The 27,728-nt window shown below is 41.3% G+C and overlaps 1 protein-coding gene across 4 annotated transcripts in view; it reads right to left on the bottom strand.

Annotated features, from left to right (window-relative positions):
- Positions 1-27,120, bottom strand: part of LOC122798492 (synaptotagmin binding cytoplasmic RNA interacting protein) — a 1,585,553-nt gene extending 1,558,433 nt beyond the window's left edge. The window contains exons 1-2 of one of the 4 annotated variants that reach the window (XM_044067491.1): positions 26,834-27,120; positions 25,254-25,416 (exon numbers count right to left, since the gene is read on the bottom strand). In XM_044067491.1, the coding sequence (XP_043923426.1) occupies positions 25,254-25,416 (163 nt within the window). In that variant the 5' untranslated portion in view covers positions 26,834-27,120. The remainder of the gene's footprint in view (positions 1-25,253; positions 25,417-26,833) is intronic. The other 3 variants (XM_044067500.1, XM_044067509.1, XM_044067518.1) reach the window with 3 other exon arrangements.
- Between the last annotated feature and the right edge of the window lie 608 nt (positions 27,121-27,728).

The raw sequence follows: 27,728 nt of genomic DNA, 5'->3' as shown, positions 1-27,728 counted from the left end.
CTTTTGCTCATATTATGGTAGCATCATTGGAAAAGGTAGAATGCTGCTCAATGCTAGGCTCATACCTGCCTTGGACACAGTCGGAGAGCCCAATCAGGTCTCTTTATGCAGCCCAGCGAGGTACATCTCAAAGTCACTGACACCGGCATGAACTAGGACACTAGCAAGAACCAGTAAACAAATAGTCAAACTGGTACTCGTTATCCAAGGACTTGAGTGCATACGTGATCTGACATTTCCTATCACTCTTTCCTTGGTCAGCCTGGTAAGAGGTACATCTGTAGTTCTTACAATAGACCAATCTAAAATACCATTTGGTTGGGTTGGTGTCTGCCTTACACAATCAGGATATGTGACTTTGGGCCTCCTTACTTATGTGAAGAAGCAGGCTTAACATGCAGTGTGAGCTGTGTCAGTGTTGTGTTATGGAGGTCTTTGAGGTTAAGGCAAGTGTGAGATTTTTGCCTCCAAGGCTTACACAGACACACCCACACACACCATATATACAGATATAAATATATACACCCACCCCTTTCACACAGTTACACTGTTAAGAGTAACAAATGATCATGACAGTTCTTGAACGTTTCCAAATACCCATTTCAAATTAGGCTGGTTAGAGAAGTTGTGGGGAAGTGCTAGTCCATTATAAAATTACAGGAATGACTCTGGGGCAGGGGTGACTATAACTGCCTAAGAGTTTGATTTTAGAATACTGTTTCAGTGGACTTGTTACGGAGTATTTAAATTTAAATACAAAACAACAAGCCTGAAAACCTTCTGCAACTAGCAAGAACCAGTAAACTAAACATTAATTTGATCCTAAAAATCAGTGCAAGCAGTAAAAAAATTGGTACATTCAATACTAAGCAATTTTATCAAAGGTCTTTTAGCCTGGAGAAAAGTTTAAGGGGAAGAGACTTTGCAAAATGATACTTATGTGCATATTGTCACACAATAAATGGGGAGAGGGAAGAAATTAAGTTGTCAATTTATCATAATGCAAAAGCATTTAGCCCAACTTTTTGCGTTTTTGCCCTCAGCAAAAGGAGCAAAAACAGCCATTGGCATACTATCAAAGCCGGTGAACATCTATGAAATGAAAGAGAAAAAATATCCCCAAGAAATGCAGCTTTACAAATTCCAGTCTTTCTAAAGCCAGTTCTTGCAATGTCCTATTCCCATGTTGCAGTGTGGGATTCTCTGCTTCAGGCGACCCAAACATCGGCTCATATACCAAAGCTTAAGCCTAGTTGCTGTTGGTGGATGGGACATCACCCACAGGGCCATAAACCTGGAGCCTTAAAATGTGATGTCTGCATGCACAGATCTCAGAACTTTCTGACGTTCAGTCAGATCGATCGCATCGATCCTCTACTTATCAGGACATTGCAGCTAGGTACCCCGTTGGGGAGTTCTTTACCTACTACTGCTTGAGCTTGGTTGGCTTGTTCCTTTTTAGCAGATGTCCACTAAAGGCAAATGCCGATGTGGACGTCAAATTCTGCATAAAGCCCATGACGGTTACCTTTTCTTCTCTAGGCCGGGAACATGACCATACCGCCTAGGCCATTTGCCAATCCTTCGTCCCTAATACACTGAGTCGGCAGACCAGGTGGAACCAGCTCAGAAAAAGGCCAAGGTTTCACAGCCTGCTTCCTCTGCCTCTCAGTCAGACGTGCCACCAGCCGCAGATATAGGGGCCGAGGGACGTTAGTTACATCTACTTCGTTGGCACCCTTGAGAAAACCATTTCTTAAGTACCAGTTGGCACGTCCATGAGGATGACTCTGACAGTTAAGTAGAGGGGGAACCAGGAGCCACCAGACACCGGTCTCAGACATCAGAATTACAAGTCCCAGTTTGAGTTCAGACCCCTGAAACTAGGCCTTCTCCCTCTCCTAAAACCACTCCTTAAAAAAGGGCCAACAGTAAACATTTATCTTACTCTGCTGAGGGAATTCCTGACTGGCAATCTTTTGCTCAGTCCTTAATGCAGGCCTTCATGGCTCTTAGGCCCTCTGCTTCATCTCCCTCCACTACCTCAGTGCCAGCTACTACTATTCTTCCTCCCACTTCTCATGAAAAAAAAAATTTCATCATCATCATCGGATTACCTACTTATCAGTCTCTTCCCTGGAACACTATTCCCCTGATGAGGAATCCATAGAAGGGATTGTCCACCTGAGGACATCACTTTTGGGGAGACCATAACTAAAATGAAAGAACATTTCAAATGGGATACTTCCCAAATGACTGAAACAAAAACCAAAAAAAAAAAAAAAAAAAAAAAAATGTATTATACACACACAGACACATTTTGAGCTACTGCAAATTGAATATCCTTCACGATCTTCCATCCCTCTAGTTATATCTGCATACGTAGATGCATTTTCATCAGCATCTAAAAACCCTGATTCTCAGTCACCTGCCCCTAAGAGACATGATGGTTTCGACAAGGTGCCCGATTGCCACAAATTTCTTGTGAAACCCCCCTTGGAAGACCTTGCAGTAATTGCTGTAGCCCCAGACAAGCAGTCTTTATCCCTTCTGCCCACTGACAAGGACAGCAAAAATATGGACAGACTAGGGGAAGAAAGTTTATACCTCTTCCACCTTAGCCTTCAGAGCTATTAATTACCAAATCCATATGATTAAGTATGCCTTGAACTTGGGTTTCCCCCAAGCATCTACACTCCTATTCTCCCTGCCCGACTCTCCTAACAAGACTGAGGTAGCATCAAAACTGACCCTGGTATCCTAGGTGGCCAGACACTCAGTTACATGCAGTTATGATGCAGCAAAGGCTTCTGCTAGATCCGCTACATCCGCATCTGTGCTCCGAAGATATTCGGCTTCAACCCCCGCCAGAGGATTCCAAACCCAAAATTCTTGATGCTCCACTAGACCATAACCTCCTGTTTGGAAAGCAGTCCGCTGAACTGTTTAAAAACCTTCAGGAGAAAAATCAAGGAGCTTCAAGACATCAAGTACCTTCTGGTATCCCCTATACCCAAGTACTACAGAAACTATCTAGCCAAGACCACCTATAATCAGAAAAACCCTCTCCACTGCTACCTCTTCTTATTCCAAAGATAGGAAGGGAACCAGGAGGCAGACCTCCTCCAGACCAGCCCCTTCGCAACCTACCCACAGACAGCCCTTTCATGACCGAAATGGCGCCAACAATGCGTAACTGCCTTACCCATCTCCCCCTATCAGCCAGTCTCTCTCACTGCCTGCCCCTCTGGAGGAAAATCACTGCAGATTGCAGGGTTCTGGCAATAGTAGAAGAGGGATACTTCCTTTCCTTGGAAAGAAAAGCCCCTGGCTCGGGGCATTCCACTCCCACCCAAAAATTAACTACACCTTACTCCTCGCATTATACAAGATCTACTAACCCAAGGAAAAGGTTTTTACTCAAGGCTATTTCTATTACCAAGAAAGGAGGGGCCATGGAGACTAAATCCTGGGATTTGTCCCTTCTAAACCTCTTCCTAAGAGTCTCATCCTTTAGAATGCTATCCATCCAAACACTCCTTCCACTACTGCCAGCACAAGTGTTCATGGTCACACTGGACCTAAAGGAGGCCCATCTCCACATCCCTATAAAACTCTCTCACAGAAACTACTTGTGTTTTACTGGGCCCTGTTCTCACTTTCAATTTTCTGCTTTGCCCTTTGGTCTATCCACTGAACCAGGGTCTTCACCAAATGCCTTGCTCCAGCTATAGCCTGCTGCAGGATCAAGGGCATTCAAATATAACCCTACCCAGACGACATCCTCATTCTTGCAGAGAAAGAAGACACCCCACCAAACCATATGTAGTTAGCCATGTCTCTGGTACAAGGTCTGGGGTTCACCCGCAATCTCCCCAAATCATCCTCAATTCCACAGCAGGACAAAATCTTCCTGGGCTGCAGGATCCAAACAGACCTGATGAAGGCATTCCATCCTCAGGACAAAGAGATTTCCCTAACAGGCCACTTCCAGGATCTGCTCCAGGTCCATCAACAAGACAATTTGTGACGTTGTGCCTTATGGCGGCCACCATTCCTATGCTACCATTAGCCAGGATGCATGCGAGAAAACTACAATGGTATGTAAAGAACCTGTGGTCCCAATACAACCACCCTCTAGACTTACAAATTCCCTTCCTAGCCTGCCTAAAGGCAGAGTTAAGGTGGCGGATCCAACAAGTTCAAATGAACCCAGGACTTCCCCTTCACCTCCTCACACCAGCTCAATTCTGCACACAGGTGCATCAGACCTGGGCTAGGGGGCTACCATGAAAGTCCTCAAGGTTCAACAACACTGGCAGTCACCCCTACAGAAAAAAAAAAACACAAACAAAAAAAAAAAACATCAGTGTCAGATAAATTACTGCAGTCCTTTTGGTAATAAAAACCTTTCTTCCGATCCTTCAGCCAGTCCCCCTTCAAATACTCACAGACAACACCACAGTCATGTGGTACATCAACAAACATGGGGGACCAAGTCTTATCTCCTCTGCAAGTTAGTAATCCAGCTTTGGGACCTAGCCTCCCAAAAACTTATCTATGCAGGCAGCCTACATCACATCCCAGGACAACCACCAGGTGGACGCTTTCAGCAGATCATTCTCTCTACATCAAGACTGGATGAGAGGCTTTTCTAGCCATTGTCCATCAGCGAGGCACACCTCAAAGTTTGCCTCCCTCCAGAACAGACAACTGAAAAGAGAGTCTGTACCAAGGACCACTCCTCATAGCTTGGAGAGTGATCATCTCATTAAGGGATGGTTTCTGTATGCCTTTCCCTCTCATTCAAAAGGTGCTCCTGAAGATCAGGAGCGACATGTCATAAATCTTGCTGGTTCCCCCTTCTACTATCCATCGCCAAGAGCAATCCCCACTAGTTACCCCACAAGGTGGACCTACTCACAAGCAAAAGTGAACACTCATCCACCCCCCCCCCCCCACATGGAGATACTACGTCTAACACTCTGGGTGATAAACTTTTAATACCCTTCAGACACCACAACTATGAAGACGACATGCTTTTGGTCCAGGGGGAGGCCAAGAAACCTAACACAAGGAGATCCTACATTTCAAAATGGGAAAGCTTCTCCAAATGGTGTCTCCAAATACATAGGGATCCCTTTCTAGTGGATGCCCTACTAGTCTTAGCTGTGTGTAAACTTATCAAAGGCAGGCCTTTCATACTCTTCAGTGAAAGTCCACCTATCTGCAATCTCTGCCCGCTTACCTTTAGACCCTCCAGGCTAGATGTCAAATTGTTTCTGAAAGGGGTTTTGCACACCAGACCACCAAGGAAGCCTGTTCCACCGCAATGGGACCTAAACTTTAGAGAAAAAAACTCACACTGGCCCCATTCAAACCAGCCAGTTCTGCAACACTCCAAAATGTGCACATGGAAAACAATCCTTCTGGTAGTTCTCAGTTAGGAGAGAGAGTTACAGGCACAAATGGCCTGCCTCCCCCTACACTATCCTCCACAAAGAAAAGGTGACCCTGCGCACCAACCCTTATTGGTGTGTCCAGTGTGGTCAATGAGCTGTCATTAAAATCAGCCCGTCCAACTGCCCACATTCTTCCCCTCTCCCACCAATGGCAGAGAGAGAATACTCCATTCCCTGGATGTGCACAGCTAAGGTTTTATTTCAGTCCATAAGGAAAACTAATCAACTCTTTGTATGCTTTCAACCCAGGGCCCTGGGCAAGGCGGTCTCCAAACAATCTCCTGTTGGATCAGGAAAGCTATTTCCTTCTGCTACTCCTACCACAGCAAAGACTTACTTCAGCGGATACGAGCACATTCTACCAGGGTCGTAGCATCCTCCAAAGCCTTCTTCAAAGGCCTGGACACAGCCTACAAATTGGGACAGATCTCCAGAGCAAGAGCAGGTTTCACTAGGGCAATAGTGCAGGGATTTCTGGAATCGGCTACCTCTACCTCCACCCTTCCTCTTTCCTATGCTGTGGTACTCTCCCACACTAAGAATACTGCAAAATGGGAATAGGACAGAACAGGTGTGCAAAATCTTATCATAACCATAGATGTCCTTCTCTATGTTAACGTATTCCTTCCCTCCCACCTATCACCCTACATTCCTTTTCACCTGTCTGTGGGGCACCCTGGAGCACCACCTAGACTATGGTCACACTGGGCAGCCAATGGCACTTTAGAGCCAAACGATGTCCTCCAGAAGTCTGCCTAGTACACTGTCCGACTGAACAGTTAGTTCTGAGGTCTGTGCATGCAGACGTCGCATTTAAGACTCCAGGTCTATGGCTCTGCTTGTGATGTCACATGCAACAACAGCAACCAGGCTTAAGCTTTGGGATAACAGCCGACATTCGGGTTGCCCAAGACGGAGAATCCCACACTAAGAATACTGCAACATGGGAGAGAACAACATCTATTTTACGGTAAGATTTTACACAACTATTCTTTGTCAGTTTTAAACAGGTGAGTGGAATGTAAAGTATATACTGCACTTTATGCTTAAAAGGGACACTGAAGGGATAGACGTAGTAAATAAAAACTGATCATCATGAAATATATACAAATAATAAAAACAGAGTAAGGATGTCTTAAGGACTGTTGTACAAGCAGAAAACAAAGAACAGCTTGCAAGCCAAATCGCAGCGAGCGGTCATATGGTAGGAGAGTTGAGGTGGGATGGCCTGTCCTGGGGAAGGACTGAATACGCTGTGAACAAAGCCTTTTCAATCTCTAGCTTGGCAGCTTGTGGATCTCTACTTTAGCAGCTTTCCCAGTTTGAATAATGTTGGTGATCTTTCTGAACAAGGTAGGGGGCTTTTTGATTTTGTATGAGAGTCCAGGTTGGGATCCTCTGATGTTTTGTATCAGAGAAAAGGCTAGTTATGTTACTGTTGATGTTTAAAGACATTTAAGAGCATGGTAGGCAGACTAAGTTACTATTTGATGTAATGAAAGCTGCAGTGGTGCAGCGGTAGCATTGTCGCCTCACAGCAAGAGGTTCTCCCGTTCGATTCTTGGCTGGAGCGATTTCTGTGTGGAGTTTGCATGTCCTCCCTGCGGTAGAGTGGCATTCAAAAGACATGCATAAATGAGCGTGCCTTCGTTGAAGGCTGGACATCGGGCTGGCACCCTGACACCATAAAAACCAAACTGCCAATCATTAGCAGACCCGAGTTCCGCTGCGGCGATCCCTAACCAGGAAAAGTCGAAAGAAAAACAACTATTTGATGCAATGGCTTTAGTTTGTGTAATCTTGTAATTCAAATCAATTATATTTTAGAAATGCCTGGAGGACAGGTTACAAACAGGCTACAGGGTCAAATAGACGGTATCAGACTAAATTTAAAATGACAGAAGAGGTTTACATTAATACTTCAAGTGGGGTTTTGCTATGGGAGTAAGGCTCATAAGGCATGAAACAAAGGCACACATAGGTTGTAAGAGTGTGGCCTGGGGTTTAGGAATGAGATGCAAAAGGTTTTAGCAAAAGCTGAAATTGTTTTTCTTAGAAATCTAGCAAACAATAGTTGTGGCCTACAATTAAATTAGACGGCTGGGGGTCAGTGAAGAATAACATGGCAAGGCTAGTGAGTTGGGGCCTGCTCATATGCTTAATACAACATAAATCATGTTTGGTTCACTAACTTGTCAGTAACGCAAGTAAACCATGTCTGGTTAATTTCTTAGCAAATAAAATGAAATTAATAATAAAAATAATACTACATAATATAGCTAAGTGGGTCATTATGGTTAATCTAGATCTTATGGAATTTACAGTCATTTGCAGGTTATAAATCAATACAATGGGTAATTGTGGATAGAAATGTTTGGCAAAAAGTGGAAACTTTTGTTCAGGACCGCAAAGCCCATGCTTACATTGGATAACCCTGTGGATTTATTTGTTGTATACTTACTGTACCTGCTAACTAACACATTGCTAAACCTTGGTGGAGTAAAGAGCAGTTGGTTGGCTGGGACTCTGTGGCCAAGTAGCAGAATATTGTAACCATTTCAATTTTAGTGGTGTTACTTTCTTTAAGGAAGAAAAAGAAGGGCAGAAAGGTGGGGGGAGGCAATGGGTCAGTACACAGAATTTCTACAGGAAATGCTGGAATATTTCATACGAGGTCAAAGCTTTGATTTGTTGGTAATATTTAGTTAGAATTTTAGTTATCACTGTAAAGTGGCTTGGTGGAACAGGAAACATATTTAAAGCATTTTCCTGTTTGAGAAAGTGGGATTATTTCTAAATGGGCAAAAGTTTCAATTTAGCTGCTAATTCAAGCTAGGATCTTAACCCATGGCTGTAAAGGTTTTCTGCAAGAGAAGAAAAACTAGTGTGCAATTGCTGCAAGCAGAAGGTTTTCTCATCCCCCACTTCCTGCAGTGTAATTAGGTTTTATAGGGGTAGGTTTGGTGGAGACAAACAGATCAGATAGCACTATGTACTTACAAAGGGAAATTAAAATAACGTTAGTAAAAATAATAACACTCCAATCTGTTTAATAACAAAATAATAATACTCCAAAATAATATTAACAATCCAATGACACTACTACTAATAATAATAATAATCTAATGTGATAGCCAGGAGGTCCTCTGTGTCATTAGGTAGAGGTTGCAGCAGTCCTTTCAACTTCTTGATTTAAGAATTCTGGTCAAAACCAAATAAATTTTAAGTATTAATGAAATTTACTTAGAAAGTAGTTAGAGGAGCAAAGACGCTGCTGTGACGTGTGCATTTTCTGATCAAAAAAAAAAGTCACGATAAAATTCACTTTGGGGTGTTGGGTGTGGCAGTTTACATGGTGTTACCATGCAGGTTATATGGTTTAGCTTGTGCACTAAACTGCTACTCAGTAACAGTGTGTTAAGATAGATTGTCAGCATTTTTGAATCATTTTGCATTATTCTGCAGATATCTATTTGGAGACATTCAGGAAGATGGGTCAGGGCTATATACACTCTGATGATCTTCCCCCACCTTATTAGCAACCAGATGAATAATTGTCGTCAGGAAACATAGTGGTCAAAACAAATAAATGACATTTCAGTGTGCATGGTAGCATATATGTAGACTACCACAGCTGTACCTTGTAGTGGCCAGATCTTGCAACTCAGTGGATGGAAACTAAAGTTCCCATTTTGGAATGGTATATCAAGTGGTGAGGAGGATGAGGTTGAGGATAGTAATAATGAATATTCAATCATGTTAGCAAAACGCAGTAATCTAAAGATACATTTTATACTTCTGAAGGTAGAAACGTAAAGTAGTGCAATAAACCAAACGGGCTTTCAGAAGGGAATAAAAACTTAAAACTCTTAAAATCATTTTTCAGACTTTAGCAATGGAATAACCCAAATGCTGCATCTGATATCCTAGTACAAGAAGCATTTATATAAAAGCGCACGTGGGTGTGTGTATGCACATACTTGTGCATTTATGCATGTGTATAGATGCAAATGTACATATACCTATATAAGCGCGCATACATATATATAGATATAGGTATGAATATGGTGTGTGCATGTATAACATATGTACATACATGTATGGATACTGCTGTATATGTATTTATAAATGTATGCATATATTATATAGCTTGGTGTTTTTAAGTATGTATGTACATATATATGCTTAATTCCGGTAAGTTAACTCAACTTGCCATTACTGGAATCAATTACAGTGTAAAATTTAAGCATCAATGCATGGCATCCAGAAAACAAACTGCGCGGCCAAGGCACGTTTCATCTCTGACCCCCACAATAAACATTTGCATGCCACACCCCTTTAAGGGGTACACAGGATCCTCTTTTGACTTCAGTGGGAGGGGACATTTTAAGTTGGTGGCTGAAGGAGTATCCAGGTAGAGAGGCAGCGGCATTGTTAGAGGAAGGGTTTGCCACGGGGTTCAGGATACCAGCAAACGTAAGAAAAAAGGGGTATTGTTAAGACCTGGAAATCTTTAAAAGACCATCTGGATACAGTTAAGGCGAAGCTACATAAAGGTATTAGAAGAAGTGGGCAGATTGGCAGGCCCATTTCCTCATCAACCCTGAAGAGCAATCAAAGGTTCTCACTTACAGGCATAGTCCTCAAAAAGAAGCCAGGTGAATTTTATCTCAGTCATCGCCTGTCATATTCAGAGGGGAAATCTTGGGATTACATAAATGGGAAGGGGCTTTGTGCTTTAGGCTTCATTGGTGAAAGTGAAAGGGAGAGGGGACCTTATGGCAAAAGCAAACACAGATTCTGCTTTTAGAGACTTTTACCTATTGCTACTAAGAGCAGGGGTGGTTAGGCTTGGTTTGTGAAGTTCAATATTACATGGATAAATGCAAGCCAATGGGTTGTTTGCTTATGCTATATTTGAAAGGTTTGGTAGCTTTTTGCTTGGTTGGTGGCAAACGGGATAGGGGAGGACAACATTGTTCATTACTTGGATGATATTTATGTGGGGGAAGAAAGAATGGGGGAATGCCAGTAAGCTGCAGATACCTTTATTCAAATATGCAAAGAGCTAGGGGTACAAGTAGTAATGGGTACAGTGGAGGACCCGAGAAATAGATGCCAAACATTGATAATTCATTAACAGACCCCCCCCCCCATTTTCTCTTTTACAGTAGCCATGGACCTGGTTACGCCAGATTGAGTGCTAGATCAGTTATGGGTTTTATGGGTAGACGAGAACGGTGGCTAGAGTGCAATGCCCTCAGGGGAAGGGCAACAGTAAGTCATGATAAATGCATACATTAATTTTGAAGACTAGATTATCCAAAGGCTGGGAACCAGCATACCCAATTCCACATCTCCACTCAGGGATGACAGCTTGGTAATGAAGGAGAGAGGCTGGAGTTTTATCAGTCTTGAATTGGTTTCATCAGGCTTTGGGGTTAAGGGACTTAAATCATTTCAAGTACAGTCAGTGTTTAAAAGGCTGGGGGAGGCTAATGCCCAAGATTCTTGACAAGAGGTACCCCATAGGTCCAGCTGTATTACACATGCCGTTTCAGAGGTTTGTTTTTCTTCTTAAGATGTAGCATTATTTAGGGCGGCCTTTTTGCTGGCTTTTTGTGAGGCATTTAGATGGCTGAAATTGCTCAACCAAACAAGAAGGCCAGCAGACAGTCTTGCCTTTAGCACATGTACATTCGCTGGGGGAGGACACTTGGATTTATGTGGCTAAATCCAAAACAGATCAAGAAGGCAAAGGTAATTGGGTAAGAATGGCTATCCCAGAGGGTTTGGAATGGGAAGTGACAAAAGTGATGCTGGAGTACAGCAGCTACATGGCAAACATCAGCAAGATGAACCTCTTACACAATGTCAGGGGAGAGCAATTTTAAAGGAGGCAATTAAGTAGAGTGGCTTAGACAGATAGGCATACACTGCATTCTTTTCGGATAGGTGCAGCCTCATACGCACACGCAATGGGGCTTCACAGGCCGAAATTATGAGACTGGGCAGGTGGAAGTCCAATGCTTATAAAAGCTATGTAAGGTGTAAACAACTTAACGCTTCGTCCTTTGTATTTCAGCTCACACATCATCGGATCAGAAATACATGGATAGTTGAGCACTCTTATTCGGATGCTCAACTTCTGGGTCCAGGGCACGCTGGGCTTATCCTTCCAAAGAGGACAATGAGCCTCTTGTAAACCAGTTTGGTTTGGGGTATCAGGAATGCAGTGGCACCATCTTAGTGTAGTACTACAACAAGCAGCAAAGTGCCAAACCTCCGACAGCCATTGTGTTACACCTAGGGGGTAAGGATATTGGTCAACATCCAATAAATGATTTAACTGGTATGATGGTACAAGAGATAAATTGCACGCATGAATGCTGGCCACAAGCCATTATTTGTTGGACAGAAGTGGTACCAAGAAAAAGATAGAGGGGGGCTAGGTCCATTAAAGCTGTGGAAAGAATGAGACAGAGAATTAATAACTTGATCGATAAGGTTTTAAGGGACATTAATGGGCTGTACATACCTCACCCTGGCATTCAGGTCTGGTGGTCAGATAGGTATGACAGGGTTGGGGTTTATCTAGAGGGTTCATGGGTTTTTTTTATTTTAAAAAAGAATTACAAGCAGGTTTAGCTCTGAAGGGCATCCACCTAGAATAGGATGTGATGCGCTGGCAAAAGGGAGGAATATTTCTCTCTTCTGTGGTGGAAGGCAGGAAAGGTAAGGGAGGCCAAGGTAAGTGGGGGGGGGGGGGGGGTCACAGGACTCTCTAGCTGGACCTTCCACAGACCAGACAGCCCCAAGGGATTGTTGCCAGAGGACTTATCAGCCCGGCAACGTCTCCTTGGCAGACTAAGGCGGCCCAGAGGAATTGCGAAAGTTATGATGTGGGTGTGATGAATCAGAAGGGCCGGATATCGACAGTAATGTCTGTTGTCCTGTGGGTTTAGGGGAATGCTATGTAAGAAATAAATGGTCTCCCTGATATTCCTGCCTTGCACACAACTCATAACAGGCTTCTATTAGAGAAAAGAAGAACAGTAATTGGCTGCAGCCATTTAACCCATCTGAATTCTCTGTTTTCACTGAATATACACTTTATGGTAACCTTGACTTGTTAAACATAAAACCTTGATACATGTTGACAATGATGCAATGGAATAACATGTTCTGAACTGGTTCTGTACAGAGCTCAATGGCTAGGATATGATCATTAAAAGGTATTATGAACAATGTGTTGAATGTTTTATGTAAGTAACATGTGAAGGTTATTCCGGAGGCATCAATGGCAAGGGACGGTACCAGTCAAGTGTGGTTATTGGATTACTAGACTTTAGTAAAGGCAGGTAGAGCTGTACCTATCTCAGACAAATAACTACTTGTAAGGTATCCAGACTTTCCTCTGAAAGCAACCAAGAAAGGTAAGACAGAAGCAAGTTAATTTAACACTGTACCCTTGGACAGGTGGGGTAGGGATGTAAAAGCGCACTGATCACAATACATGTAGAAGATAAATGGCTCTTGTTTTTATAGGTGGATATCGAGAAGCATGATTTTGGTTAGCGCTACACATTTTTATTTATTTTTTTAAGTAAAGATAGGAAAATTTCTTGCATTTGTAAAATCATTAGCAGTCTTCTCCCATTAGAAAATATTTCTGAGAGAGAACAAGAAGCCTGCAAATGTAAGCAATTAAATTAAGAGAGGACTAGCAGTGTCTTCCAAGTAAAATTTAGAGATTGTTGCATGCATTTGCAAAGCAAATTGTTTTCCAAGTTCCAGTCTCTACGAGAAACTTCCGTTAACCAACCAGAATGTGAATGCTATCCCTCAGGTCACATCACACAAGTCTAACGTACAGTGGATATAAAATGTATACACACCCCTGTTAAAACGCCAGGTGTGATATGATAAAGAAAAAACGAGACCACAATGAATCATTTCAAAAAACCAACACACCTTTTCCCACCTTTAATGTGACCTTCTACACCAAAAGGTTTGAAACAAACTAACGTGTGCAGAAACTGTATATAAGCTGCATATATAGGTTTGATAAAAGAAACCGATATTTCTGATTATAAAACTGTATTCTTCATAGACCTGAAATGGGAGAATAACGTGTACGTGGATACAATATGTCTATACATATACTGTAACTTGCTTGTCTTTATTAGTTTGTAAGTCTGGAGCTTTTCTCCCCAGGCCTCTGCTGAAAATGGACATGTATCCAGTCAGCCTATCCCAGTCAAAAATAAATATAACCTATACAATTCAAATGAAAAACAAACAAATCTGTTAGAGGAAAAATATAAAAATACATTAAGAGGGGTCTATGTCAAATCTTCGAACGTTACATGGTAGAGACCTTCTCCTTTCAGCTATCCAAGTTAGGGGTCGCCACAACGGATCTGTCCGTTACACGGTCGAGACCAAACATTTGAAATTGCAAGTGTTTGAAGACTGACTTTCAACAGAGCCATACGGTGCAGATAGGGAGAATTTCCCTTTTCTTAACTGAAGTGCAGTCTCTGGAGTTGTTATACATACACAAGTAGGGGGTTGTGGGGGGCACAAGGGGGCTTGCCCCCTGTTCACACTGTTAAGGTGTGTTTTTCTTTCTTTTTTTTTTTGGATATTCGAACATCCAAATGTCGAACATTTGGTTTCGACCAAGTTCGACATTTTGGATGTTTGAATATTCAACACAGACCCCATAAGTGTGCACACCCATAAATGAATACTTTGTTGAAGCACCTTTTGATTTAATTATAGCATTCAGTCTTATTAGGTAGGAGTCTATCAGCATGGCACATCTTGACTTGGCAATATTTGCCCACTTTTCCTTGCAAAAGTGCTCCAAATCTGTCACATTGCAAGGGCATCATTTGTGCACAGCCCTCTTCAGGTCACCCCACAGATCTTCTATTGGATTTAGGTCTGGGCTCTGGCTGGGCCATTCCACAACTTTAATTTTCTTCTGGTGAAGCCATTCTTTTGTTGATTTGGATGTATGCTTGGGGGCACTGTCATGTTGAAAGATAAAATTTTTCATCTTTCTAGCAGACGCCTGAAGGTTTTGGGCCAAAAGTGACTGGTATTTGGAACGGCTCATAATTCCGTCCACCTTGACTAAAGCCCCAGTACCAGGTGAAGAAAAGCAACCACAAAGCATGATGCTGCCACCACTATGCTTCGCATCACCAAAAGAACACCATCCCCATGGTGAAGTGTTGCTTTTGCGCCATACGTACCTTTTGGAATAGTGACCAAAAAGTTCAACCTTGGTCTCATCAGACCATAACACATTTTACCACGTGCTTTTGCGAGTCTTGCTATATTGTTTTGCAAATTTTAGCCAGGCCTGGACATTTGTGTGTGTAAAAAAATGCTGCCGTCTTGCAACCATACCCCATAGCCCAGACATATGGAGAATACAGGAGATTGTCACATGCAGTACACAACCAGTACTTGCCAGAAATTCCTTCAGTGTTGCTGTAGGTCTCTTGGCAGCCTCCCTGACCAGTTTTTATAAGTGGGTAACTAGGCAACTGCATAAATGTCAAGAAAATCCTACTAGGGCAGCTGAACTTTATTTGGGATTAATCAGTCTCTCTTTAATTGATGGCAGGTATGTACCCAAGAAGAATGAATGCTGTAATTAAATCAAAAGGTGCTTCACCAAAGTATTAGTTTAAGGGTGTGCACACTTATGCAACCAGCTTATTGTACTTTTTATATTTTTCCCATAACAGATTTGTTTTTCAATTGAATTGCACAGGTTATAGGTCACAATAAAGGTGGGAAAAGTTTTGAAATTAATTTATTGTGGTCTCATTTTCTGTATCACAAAAACCTGGCATTTTAAACGGGGGTGTGTACACTTTTTATATCCTCTGTATTCTGCTATAACTCTTTCACCAATTTTCTCCTTTTCGCATCTCTACCTTCACAAGTTTTTGAAAGCTCTTGTACATATTATACAACAATACATATTACTCACCACTGTACCCTTTTTTTAATATACTGTCAATTCAGCGTTACAAGCTCTTGTTTAAATTTTATTCCGTCTGGTCAGTTACTGACTCCAGACTGAAATGGAATTTTCTCATTATTAAATGAGTGCTCTATGCAGACAGACAAAATTAAATAAAATAAATAAATATTTGTTGCATAGTTGTAAGAAGAGTTATAGGATTACATAACAGGAGACATGATATTCAGTTCAGTAGACCCCAGCAGTGGCACATAAGTAAAAATGAAATAACACTGTTTTACACACAAAAAGATAAGCACCTACTTGTGTAGTAAATATTGTACACTTGTTTTCGTAAATGAACTGTATAACTACTTATCTGTTAAGTTATTTCTCGTCAACTGGCCAATGAGTTAAAGCTTTGATTACAACTATATACATTACACACATACATGTTATAAGTGTGTGTGTATTAGATATATATATATATATATATATATATATATATATATATATATATATATATATACATATATACACACACACACACATTTTATATATATATATATATATATATATATATATATATATATATATATACACACATATATATATATATATACATACACATACATATATATATATATATATATATATATATATATATATATATATATATATATATATATATACATACATATACACACACACACACACACACACACACACACACACACACACATTATAGGTGTGTGTGTATTAGAGATTATATATATAAAAAAATCTATCACACATACATACATCACATATATTTTAAGGTGCATTAACAGTATGTTACAGATGCATTTATGGTGTTGCTGTTGGATGTGTGCAGCTGCTACTAGTGCATAGCCCCTGGAGGTATGTACAGTAGCTACGTCCCTCTCAATGTGCTGCATGTTGTGATGTGGTTTATGGGAAGCAAAACTGTAAATGTGCTGGTGACATGTGTTCAAAACTCTAACCAGTACATAGAAAATGCAACTTGCAGTGTGACTCAAGAGATAAATCAATTTTATATCTGTAAACCGGGACAAATCACTATTAAATATGCATACTACCCGAATGTCTGTCACACAGCTACAGTGACATTCTTATATTAGCTTTATAATGTATTCCCAGCTTAGAGATATACAGCTACAAGTATGGTATTCCTTCCATACTGGGTACAATTATACAATACCATAACCAAATCTACAGTACACAAAAACACCTACATTAGCACTGCTAAAGCAATGAAGCAGTTTTTGGATTGGTACTGGAATACTTAATTTAGCAGCTTGTTGTACATACACTGTCAGTTCATAGTATCAGTGTGCAAGTCTAAGTGTGAAACATATATATTTCATCTCTTCTGTGTTATCTACCTTAATTTCCACATCAGTCATTTGTACAGCTTCACAGAATTACAGTGGTTACATATAAAACATTACTATACACAAACTGTCATATGCCAAACGGCATACATGAACAGTCTTAAATGTACAACCTTCAAACTTTATAGCTAGAATTTGACTATATACAATATTTCATCTGTATGGTTATAACATACTATACTCCAATACAGGAATAAAAGCACACTCAGTACAAACATTAAGATATACTTGATCTCCTAGAACAACTTTAGCACATTATCTGAAAAGGACTGGCAAGTTAACATGCAAACTATAGCTGAATGCAGCTCTACTGCATCCAAATACGAGACAGAAATGTATGTGAACCGTACAATCCTTAAAGTCAGAAAGAGACAAGCAGCACAGAACGAGGATGCCAATGCTTTGCCGCCTACTTTTTGGCATTTTCTGGCTTGCTAAAGTTTATATCTGTAACAGTAGCAGTACTTGGAACACATCTAGAGCCTGTTTACTGCATTTCCTGTGTTGCACTTAATTTAAAATCTTTTTTTTTTTCTCTAAAAACTGCATTTTACCTGATTTTGGCCTAGCACTCAAGTGTGGAGTCATTTATTGCACTGTTGTGATTATTTTGTTGCTTGTGTATCTGTGCTACCTTTAAACTACAACAAAAAGAAAAGAAAAAAAAATCTTGCCTTTTTTTTGCTTTTTTCCCCACTTTCTGAAAGTTAAAGTTCAGTTACAGATTTACTGTTCTGAACTGTTTGGAAGTTTCTAGAAGGCCAGTGCTTGCCTGGGCTAAAGGGAAGTCTCTGTGTTCACCAGTGGGAGTGGTTAACACTGAACAGCCTGCCTGTCCCTGGAGGAGGAGTGGTTACTACCTAGAAGCTGTAGTTTTATTGGCCATTTTGGGTCAATTCTAAACTCATTGATCTCTCTCTCAAAACCCTACAACTCTCTGTGCGCGGTTTTGCGCACTGAGCAGCGCCGCCTAAACAGGTTTAAACTATTCCAGGCTCCACAAAGTCTGCTCTTCACTTTTCCCCTTAGAACTGTTCAAACTCTCAAAGTAAATCACTCTATTCTCTTTCTAAAGCCCTGCACTTGCTCAGCTCTTATAAGGAAACACTAACTAAAGCACTACACCCTCCTTGACTTCTCATAAGTAATAGGCTCCCAATTGGTCCTTCCCGATTCCCTTCCCTAATCTGATCAGTAAAAAAAAAAAAAAAAAAAAAAAAAAAAAAAGTCCCCTATACGAATCTGGTATGTACAAGGGTCAGTTTCGAGGTTACTCTCCAGTCCAGCTGGTGAATCTGGGAATTTTGAGGCAATGTTACAATTGCCTTATGTACACAGACAACCCCTCTCCTCCTTCCAACAAACTCTAATACATGTGAGAGATGCAGTTAGACAAACTGGAGGCAGAGCTCTCTCAATCCAAGACTGGCACAGTCAGTCAGGAGGAAAAGGTAATCACCCACACCACAAATACAGCTTCACACAGACCTATTGCATCTGCATACCCAACACATACTCGGAGGCTGTAAATAAAAATCTGCCTAAGCAGCAAAGACCTCCTAAGTAGATATCCAAGCAACAGCCACCCCTCAACAATACCCACGAATCACATATCTCACAAAATCGGTGTGCCTCACAGTCACAGCCCTTAAGGCCAAACACACCAAATACACTTGTTATAGGGGACTCTATTGCCCGGCACACTGACGTCCCGCTCACCAGACCGAACAAGGAGGTCACTGTAAGCTGCCTGTCGGGTGCCAGGATCCGCCACAACGCAAGCACTCAGGTCACTCCAAAGCAAGTACAAGTACGACGCCGTCATTGTCCATGCTGGTATGAATGACCTGAGACGTACCTCCTGGACTACATGGAGACAGAGGAGCTCTCTGACCATGTAGTCCAGGCTGGTATGACCCTGACCTTGAGTAGCATCTTGCCCTCACCAAGAATGATGCCACAGTATAAAGACAAAATGATCAGTTTCAACAATTGACTAAAGTATTGGCGTCATTCAAAGGGGATCCAGTGTCTGTCAGCCTGGGATGACATGCTCGACAAGCCACGTTGCTTCACTACGGACGGCTTGCACCGGTCACCCTTAGGCTTTCATATACTGGCCAAGGCTCTTGCCACCCCCATAGTGCCTTTTTTAGGCAAGGCTCAAAGGACAAACCCACCTCCATAGACACAAGGATAAAAAAAAAAAAAAACTAAAGGTAATGCTACTCAATGCCAGAAGTCTAAACCTCAAGATGCATGCACTCGAGGCTCTCCTCAGTATGGAGAAAAATCGATGTCTGCGCAGTAACAGAAACCTGGTTCAAGGCTCCTGAGAGCACCCCAGCACTACCAGGTTATTTATTTATTTATTTTACATTTGTTAACCGGGCTAGTCTGGCTGGATATATTTCCATTTTCAGCAGAGGCCCGGGGAGAAAAGCTCCACAAAGACATAATAACTATTACATAAGATGCAAAAGAGAGCAGCATACAAAGTATTCTGTATCAGGACAATATTACACAAAGAGTCAAACTTATAATAGGCACAAATAAACAGTTGTACAAAAGTGTACTTATGACTCTTGGAAGCAGAACACAGGCATACGTTATTTAAAATATTCAAACATTATAAGAAAGAGAAAAGGGTGTTTAAGGACAGCTAAGTAAGTAGGATAGATTATATTAGAAATTTCTAGGAGTCTTCAGTAAACTGAGTAATATAATTAGGAATGAGTGAAGGATGAAGGAGAGGTAAGTGATAGAATAATGAGAAAAAAAAAGTAGAAAGGTAGCAAAGATCACAGAGATCAAGGGGTAGTGGGATGAGCTAAAATACATGGGTTCAGTCAGGGTTAAGGCAGGGGCATAGCCAGTGTTTAGTAAGGTGGAGTCTAAGTTTTTGTTTGAAGAGGACAGGAGATAAAATAGAAGTTAGTTCAGTGGGCAATAAGTTCCAGTGTTTAACAATGGAGTTAGAAAACAGGGAGTCACCAGCAAGGTTATTGGATTTGGTAGCAGAGACTAGGAGTTTGTTAGAGGCGGAGAGCTCAGGTTAGAGTAAGGGGTGAGGAGGTTAGAAAATGAAGGAGTGTTGTTTGGCAGATAAAAAGATTTGTGGATGATGGGAAGTTGAGAAAGAAGCAACATGTTTTGTAATTCAAGCCAGTGAATTTGTTGTAGGTTCAGGCAGTGATGTGTTCTGAATTGATTACCAGTAACAAATCTAGCTATACTATTGTAAGTAGTGGTCAATTTAGTAAGATTATTTTTCTTTAGGTTGGTGTAAATTGGTGAGGCATAGAGAAGAGTGGAGATGAGAGTGAGCCAAAGTAGCCTTGGCTGTTGGGGATAGGAATGTTTTAATTCTATAGAGGGAGCCCAGTTTTCTATGTACAGTTTTGATAGTGTTGTTTATGTGATAATCAAAGGTAAGATTGTTATCTATTGTCACACCTAGTAGTTTGGTAGAAGAGTCAGGTGTTATGAGAGTATTGTTAATAGAAGAGATAGAGAAGTCCAGTGAGGGGGATCTGGTAGTGGGTTTGAAAAGGAGGAGTTTTGTTTTTTTGGCATTAAGAAGTAGGCAGCGTTTTAAGAACCATGCTTCCACTAAATGGAATACATTTTGTGTAACAGTTTGAAGCTCTGGGATGGTTTTTGCAGAGCAGATGAGTGTGGAGTCATCTGCATATTGTATGCATGTAGCTTGGGGAATAGTTACTTGTAAGTCATTTATGAATAGGGAGAAAAGAAGGGGCCCAAGAATCGAGCCTTGTGGTATAACTCATACCATGCGTTTCGGCCCCAAAACTCTGACCGAAGCACAAAAGGAGGGGGAGTATCTATATTCAAAGATACCTACACCTCCAGGTTAGTGGCACTGCACGAAGCATCGGAAACCATCCATGTGCAACCAACAGCAGGCAAAACTGCCTTTCAGTTTGTAGCCTGCTACAGAACACCCTCCCTATTACAGGAACCCCACTTGGCATTCCTGAGAACACTGGAGAATATGAAGGTCTCTCCAAACACTTATTGGGTGACTTCAACTACCCAAACATTGACTGGGAAAACTACTCGAGCCCAAACACCCTCGCCCAACGGTTCCTTGAATTTATAAACTCTAACGCAATGGAACAACTGGTCACCACTCCCACAAGAGGGAACATATTGGACCTGGTCATCACTAACATGGGGACTATGTTCCACACCAGAGGTAAACCCCTCATTGCCAAGATCAGAACATAACCAAATTTCCCTGGACATCCATATCCCGTCCCCACCCGCAGCCAAAGAAATCACTGTAAAGAATTTCTCAAAAGCCAACTTGCACTTCTCAAGACTGAGGTGGAATCCTTCAAAGGCCCTGGGCCAGAGAATAATACAGCCCAATCCGCAGAATCCTTTACAAATGCATTCTATGAGCACCTGCAGGAATGCATGGATCGTGCTATCCCAAATAAAACCAAGACTCACTCCTCCAAAAACAGGAGACCGGTCTGGTGGACCCCGGCCATAAATAAGCTATACAACAGAAGGAGAAAGCTACTACATGACAGAACAAAATCCCAAAAAGGGAAGGCATCTCGGAACAGTATTAGCAAGAAACTTCGATCCCTCATAAAATCATCAAAGGCCAGTTTCGAAAGAAAAATTGCCCTAGACACTAAAGATAATCACAAGGCCTTCTTTAGTTATGTCAGGAACATGGGCGGAAACTCCCAGACATGCTCTGAATCGTTGCATAACGGTACAAAATATACCGAACCTACAGACATAGCCAACATCCTGGCAGACAGATTCAGTGCAAACTTCTACCCCCCTTCCCCCCCAAAGGAGCAAATGCTTATCCTAACTGAATGTAACCTCCCTGACATCACAGATGCACAGGTGAAAGCTGCCCTTTCCAAAGCAAAAAACAGCATCTATGGGACCGGACGGTGTACCAGGCTGCGTCTTACACGAGCTCCAAGAAGAACTGAACCCTCACATTAAGTCACTGTTCAAACTTAGCCTTACTACAGGATATGTACCCAAAGAATGGCGTACAGCTACAGTGGTCCCACTCCACAAAGGTGGTGCCACAACAGACCCCGGAAACTATCGCCCCATAAGCATGACTAGTCTGGTCTGTAAAGCTATGGAGTGTATTACCATGGAACTCAAAGACATTGGGAGCCTCCAGACACTGGACCCTACCCAATTCCGCTTTAAGGGCAGATCTTGCCTCTTAAACCTAGTTGATTTCTTTGAAACAGTTACCAAAGCCACAGATTAGGGCAAGGTAATCCACACAGCCTACCTGGACCTCGCAAAAGCCTTCGACACAATACCCCACTCGGGCATCATAAATAAGCTTACTAGCTTTAATATCAACCCCTATATCACAAGACGGGTTGCAAACTGGCTCAGAGATAGAACCCACATGGTCAGAATCGCAGGTGCCATATCCGAATCCAAACCAGTTACAAGTGGCGTCCCACAGGGCTCAGTTCTGGGACCTCTCTTGTTCGGTATATACTTCTCTGAAGATCAGGCTAACACGGGGGGATTATGGCTGACAAAGTTCGCAGATGACTGTAAACTGGGGGCCATAATCGAATCTCCAGCTGACACAAGCATCCTCCAAAAGGGTCTCACAGAGACGGATGCTTGGTGCCAGAGCCACTGCCTCAAGCTAAACGCTAAAAAGTGCAAAGTCATCCCCTTTGGGAAAAATAAGGTGCCCACAAATTACCACATAGGTGGTAATCCATTAAGTACGAAGTAATTTAGAGATTTGGGGACCAACATAGATAGTAATCTCTCCTTTGATAATCACATTGCCAAAGTGGTTAGACAGACCTTCTACATAGCCCACCTTATCACGAAAGGGGTCGCATCCAGATCAAGAGAAGTCATTGTGCCCCTCTACTCGTCACTCATCAGGCCCATAATTGAATACAATGCCCCTTTTGGGATGTTCCTTACCAGACACCTGCAGCAACTGGAGAGACCCCAAAAGTACCTCACCAAGAGGATCATAGGCTACAAACAGATGTCCTATGCAGCTCGACTAAAGAAACTCCAGCTCTACTCAAGTTGCTTACTGCCTACTCAGAGGCAATCTATGCCTGACGTACAAAGCCATGTCAAACCCAGAATTAATGGACATGCTCCACCTCAAAAAATCAAGTCCCTTAGAGCTACATGCTCCAGGGACCTAAACCTTAGCACAAAAATAAATAGGACATGCTGGAGGGACAGATTCATTTCCCAGAGGCTCCCCTCACTCTGGAATAGAATTCCAATTCATGTTAGACATAGCCCCACGCCGACCCTCTTCAAGCAAAATCTGGACGCATGGATGGGAAATTGCAAATTCACCCCTGGGATCTCTTCTGTGTCCCTGCTAGACAGAGGCACAGTAAACTAATCTTAAAAGGGTACCTTCTGTGACCTACTTTACAAAGGCACAGTAGGCTAATCTAATAGGGAGGCGGAAGCCAAATACACTCTGGCTAGGCTTATAAAGGCCCTAGAGCAGATAGCCTAGTATCTACCTATGAACCTATAATAGTAAATAAATGATTCTATGGTAATGCAACAGCACATAGTTCCTTTAATCCTAAACTCTAAAACATGCACCTCCACTAACTGCACAAACATCTTGCCCACGACAGACATATGGGAAATGCTACTGCGTAGAACATATAAGGCTGAAACATAACACAATGCTATATTATTCAAAGCACATGCACACATCCCTAAAAGCAAGTAGTTCAGTGCACCTCAGGTGATTAACTCCTGCAGCATCTGAGGTCACTGCCCATTCACTTAGAAAACATTCATGTTTTTGGTTCTAAGGCCCAGGGTCACAAGGACCTCCTACCTCAATCCAGCATATTTTAAAATTATCCCTCCCATCAAACAGAAGCTCCAATTCCTTTTCCTGACAGGCCCCACAGGTACCCAAACTGCAAAAATGAAACCCAAGCCTGGGTTATCTGAACTGCACCCCCCCCCCCCCCAAGATACCAAGGAATGGCTACTTACTACATCATAAATTGTTACAGGACATTAAGGTATGCACATTTATCTATTGTATTTCATCTACTAGGCTGTATCACATGTGCTATTCATAGCCATGTCACGTTTTGGAAAAAGCGCACCACAAATAGGTCACATGTAGTGAGCAGCGTTCTTGTTAGGCTTTCCAAATGAACACAAGGAGATTGTCCTTGTTGGGAGTAACAAAAACCAGAGAAAGGCAAACATTTAAGGTTCCATGATCCTTAATGGTACCAACCAGTGGTATGAGATTATAATCCAAATGACCTGTAACCTTATACTTCTACCTTCAACTTAAAAGACTAAAGTACTCTTGACCACTATTAGTAAAGTTTAAAAAACAAATCACCAAGATCCTGCTTTAGGTTTAAAATGTCCCAATGTATGCAAATTTCCATCGTAAACAGACTCCATATGATAAAGGACAATAAATAAAAATATGCCTTGTCAACTTTACTATTCAGTTGCATTTTATATGTAAATTTGCTACAATCCGCTTTACCTACACCAAGACTTGAGTAGCCCACTTTAAGACATTTCAGAACCCCACCCTTAGTCTTCTAAAACTACCAGAAATAATACAACCACAGTTACTCAATGTTACTACTCTGCATTTTACACATGAACACTACTTGCTACAACAACCCTTTAATTACAGTGAACAGTTTGGAGTAGCTTGGCACAACACTTTTAGGAATCCCAGCCACAATGTTTAAAACTATCCGGGGGGGGGGGGGGGGAGACGAATTTTGAGTTATGATTACAGCAGTTCTAAGGTTAAATCAACCAGCAAAGCAGTTCCACTAAAAAATTAGGAAAAATGTACTTCTGACTTCACCAGATCGATATAATTCAATATAATAATTTTAAAGACAACACACACAAATGACTTAAATGAGTAATATGACCCTCTGCCACTCTGAAAAATCTATAAGTATGGCATACTAATCCATCAACAGTAATCCAATATTTTTTCACAATCCAGCTATGGTTTTCCTGCTTCAACAAACATCACTACCCCTATCAAAAACATGCTCAATCTTGGGAAACAACATCCAGGTATCATGCAAACCCATATGCTAACTGAACAAAATGGATTTAGGTGCAACTACACTAAAAACGGACAACTCACAAGATGATACCAATGAACTGATCAGCTTTAAAGTAAATGTCACTTCAGCACAGGTCTGCATTTCCTGTATCACTGGAAACCACACAAAGTTACTTAATTACTTCAGCTGCTTAAACAAGCTAAAAAAGATATGCAGCATCTATGAAAAAAAATCATTTAAGAAAAAAAAAAAATTAATGAAAATGAAAACATATCACTCTTACCTGCTACGTAAATTTCATCTAGTTTTTCAGCAACTTTCTGCGGTAAACCAGCATCTAGTAAAGTCTGGAAGTGTTCAGAATGGGAGACTACATCAGAAGTGTCCATGGGCTCTTCTTCAGTATCGTTCCCATTAACATTTTCTGTGGCCATGTTTTCAGACATCTGTACAAATGGAATGAGTTGCCAAAGTAAACTAGTTGGGTTTTTAAAGATACAACAAACGCAATGACTGGTGGAAGCAGTTGTTGACTGTCTACTTCATAATGCAAAAAGTAAACAAATGGAAAGGCACACCCCCTTGTTCTAGCCAGCAAATTGACAATAAAAAAAAAACAAACGTAGCACACTAACATGGTCAGCTGGACATTCACAATTTATGAGTTCACAGTTACAATACACATGCCCAAACCATAATCATAACTGTGACACTACCATCACACCTATGACTTCCACAAATTAAAGTCTTCACTACCATCAATAAAAAATGCCAATGAAAAGAATGCAGCAGGTGTTCTTTTCAAAAGGCATACAAATGTAAAGCACGCATCAAGCAAAAATAATCAAATACCACTTGGCACCCAAAAGTGAGTACAGAAGTTTTACAGCACAACTATAGCCTACACATCTCTAAAACCAGCCCACATTTACTTCTTGTGCACATCATTTGACAACTTGCTTTGCTAGTATTCCAGGTCGTTTTGGCCAATGACCTTACAGCCCAGAAAACTTAACAGCACAAAAAAAGTTCAGTTGCCTCTTGAACATTGTAGTGATGAAACAATGCTTATTGGTGAAATAACGTATATAAACATTGTCCAGATATGCCCAGCGATCGAACAACCAGCTAATGTACATTACAGAACAAAGAACCCCTCCCCCTGTCTTAACTAGTGACATGCCCGACAGTGATCCAGAAACACGTGCTCAACCACCACCATTCGTGCACCACCCTCAAAACAAATCGGTTTCAACTTCGTGACCCATTATCACCAATATGTTTTCTTAGCATAGACTGACAACTCAGTTCAAGAAGAGAAGCGTGGGACGGTTTTTGACTACAAGGAAGCATCAGTCATATTGAAAGCGGGCTTCGCACTGGAGACCAGGCTGATAAATCCATGATGTTCAACAAGCTCAACAACGGACGTTTAGCAATAACTTATGTAAACAGATGTTATAACCTGTAAAATAAACACATCTGAAATGCTTACTCCCAAGCACTCAGGCATCATGCACTAAAACGTGGCCCAAATGAATGAATACCAAGTTCAGATAGAGAACGCCACTGCATAACTGCTTCCGTATGACAAGGTACTTTCTAAATAACACTGCTACTAAAAATGCATTCAACTGAATTAAAGTTAGAAATCAGATACTACAAATTGCAATTTCAATCAGTGGACAGCAAGAGGCCTACATCAACGTGCGGTGTGGAATCCATTTTCCAAAAAAGCCGGTTTCTACATCATTTATGTCTATTCTTTCAGAAACACTAACAAAAATCATATGCCACTCATTAAGGAAAAACTAGCCAACAAGTCCAGATCCCACCCCACAACTATAATGACTTTCCATTTACCTCAGTGATTATCAAGAAAAATGTATCAATGGAACTACAATGTGCAGAATGGATTTCCCACTGCTTCCTGGGCTGTCCAAGCAGTAAAATGGCGGCAGCGCATACTCCGAGTGGAGGCTCCTCTCAGGGCTCTTTCCTCGTTATGCGCGTGTGTATGAACATAACGGGGTTTCCCAAAAACTGAATCAAGGACTCTCCACCTCTTACTTCACCAGTAAACCTTCAGGACGATTGGAAAATAATTTAATTGTGCAGGTCATTTCCGTACACGCTCAATCTGACGTCATACACATTCTTGAAGAGAGGATTCGAGCTGCGTAAAAGTCTGTGAATGACGGGCGGACCCCTATCACTTCTCCACGCCCACTATATTTAACTGTTGGAGTTGTTTACTAAAAGAGAGCCAATAAGGTTGGACAACGCCAGTGACTTTCAGACAAATCCCGTCACTGGCCAGTGTCCTCTGTTTTATGCTTACCTCTGAACTGTACAGATTTTTACAGACAATCTAGATTTTTGCTCCATATTTTTGTCTATTTTTCATAAAGTTGTGGTTTTCTGGCAAATGAGTGACAAATCATTAAATACTGAAATTAGAAAATAATGACAGACATTTGAGTTTCAGATTCATATTCTTAAGAAAATTTATGCTAATGCAAAACGTGTTCTATCAACTTTAAGTTTATAAGAGAATTATTAAAAAACTGTCCCTATTATTGGGCTTTTGTCCCACTTTTATTACTTTGTATGATTGTATTTTTATTTTTTTTTTGCTCGATACAAAAAAAATTCTGCTGGATAAAAAAAAATCGCAATGGTATTTATTGTGTTGGGTTTTTAAGACACCTAATATCTTTGCTTCAAAAATTAGCTTTTTCCCCGCTAAAAACTTCGG

Source organism: Protopterus annectens, chromosome 1.part0, assembly GCF_019279795.1.
Source record: "Protopterus annectens isolate FY-2018-M chromosome 1.part0, PAN1.0, whole genome shotgun sequence".
Classification (NCBI taxonomy): Eukaryota; Metazoa; Chordata; order Ceratodontiformes; family Protopteridae; genus Protopterus; species Protopterus annectens.
Note: the sequence above shows the minus strand (reverse complement) of the source record. Positions and strands in the feature narration are given on the sequence as shown.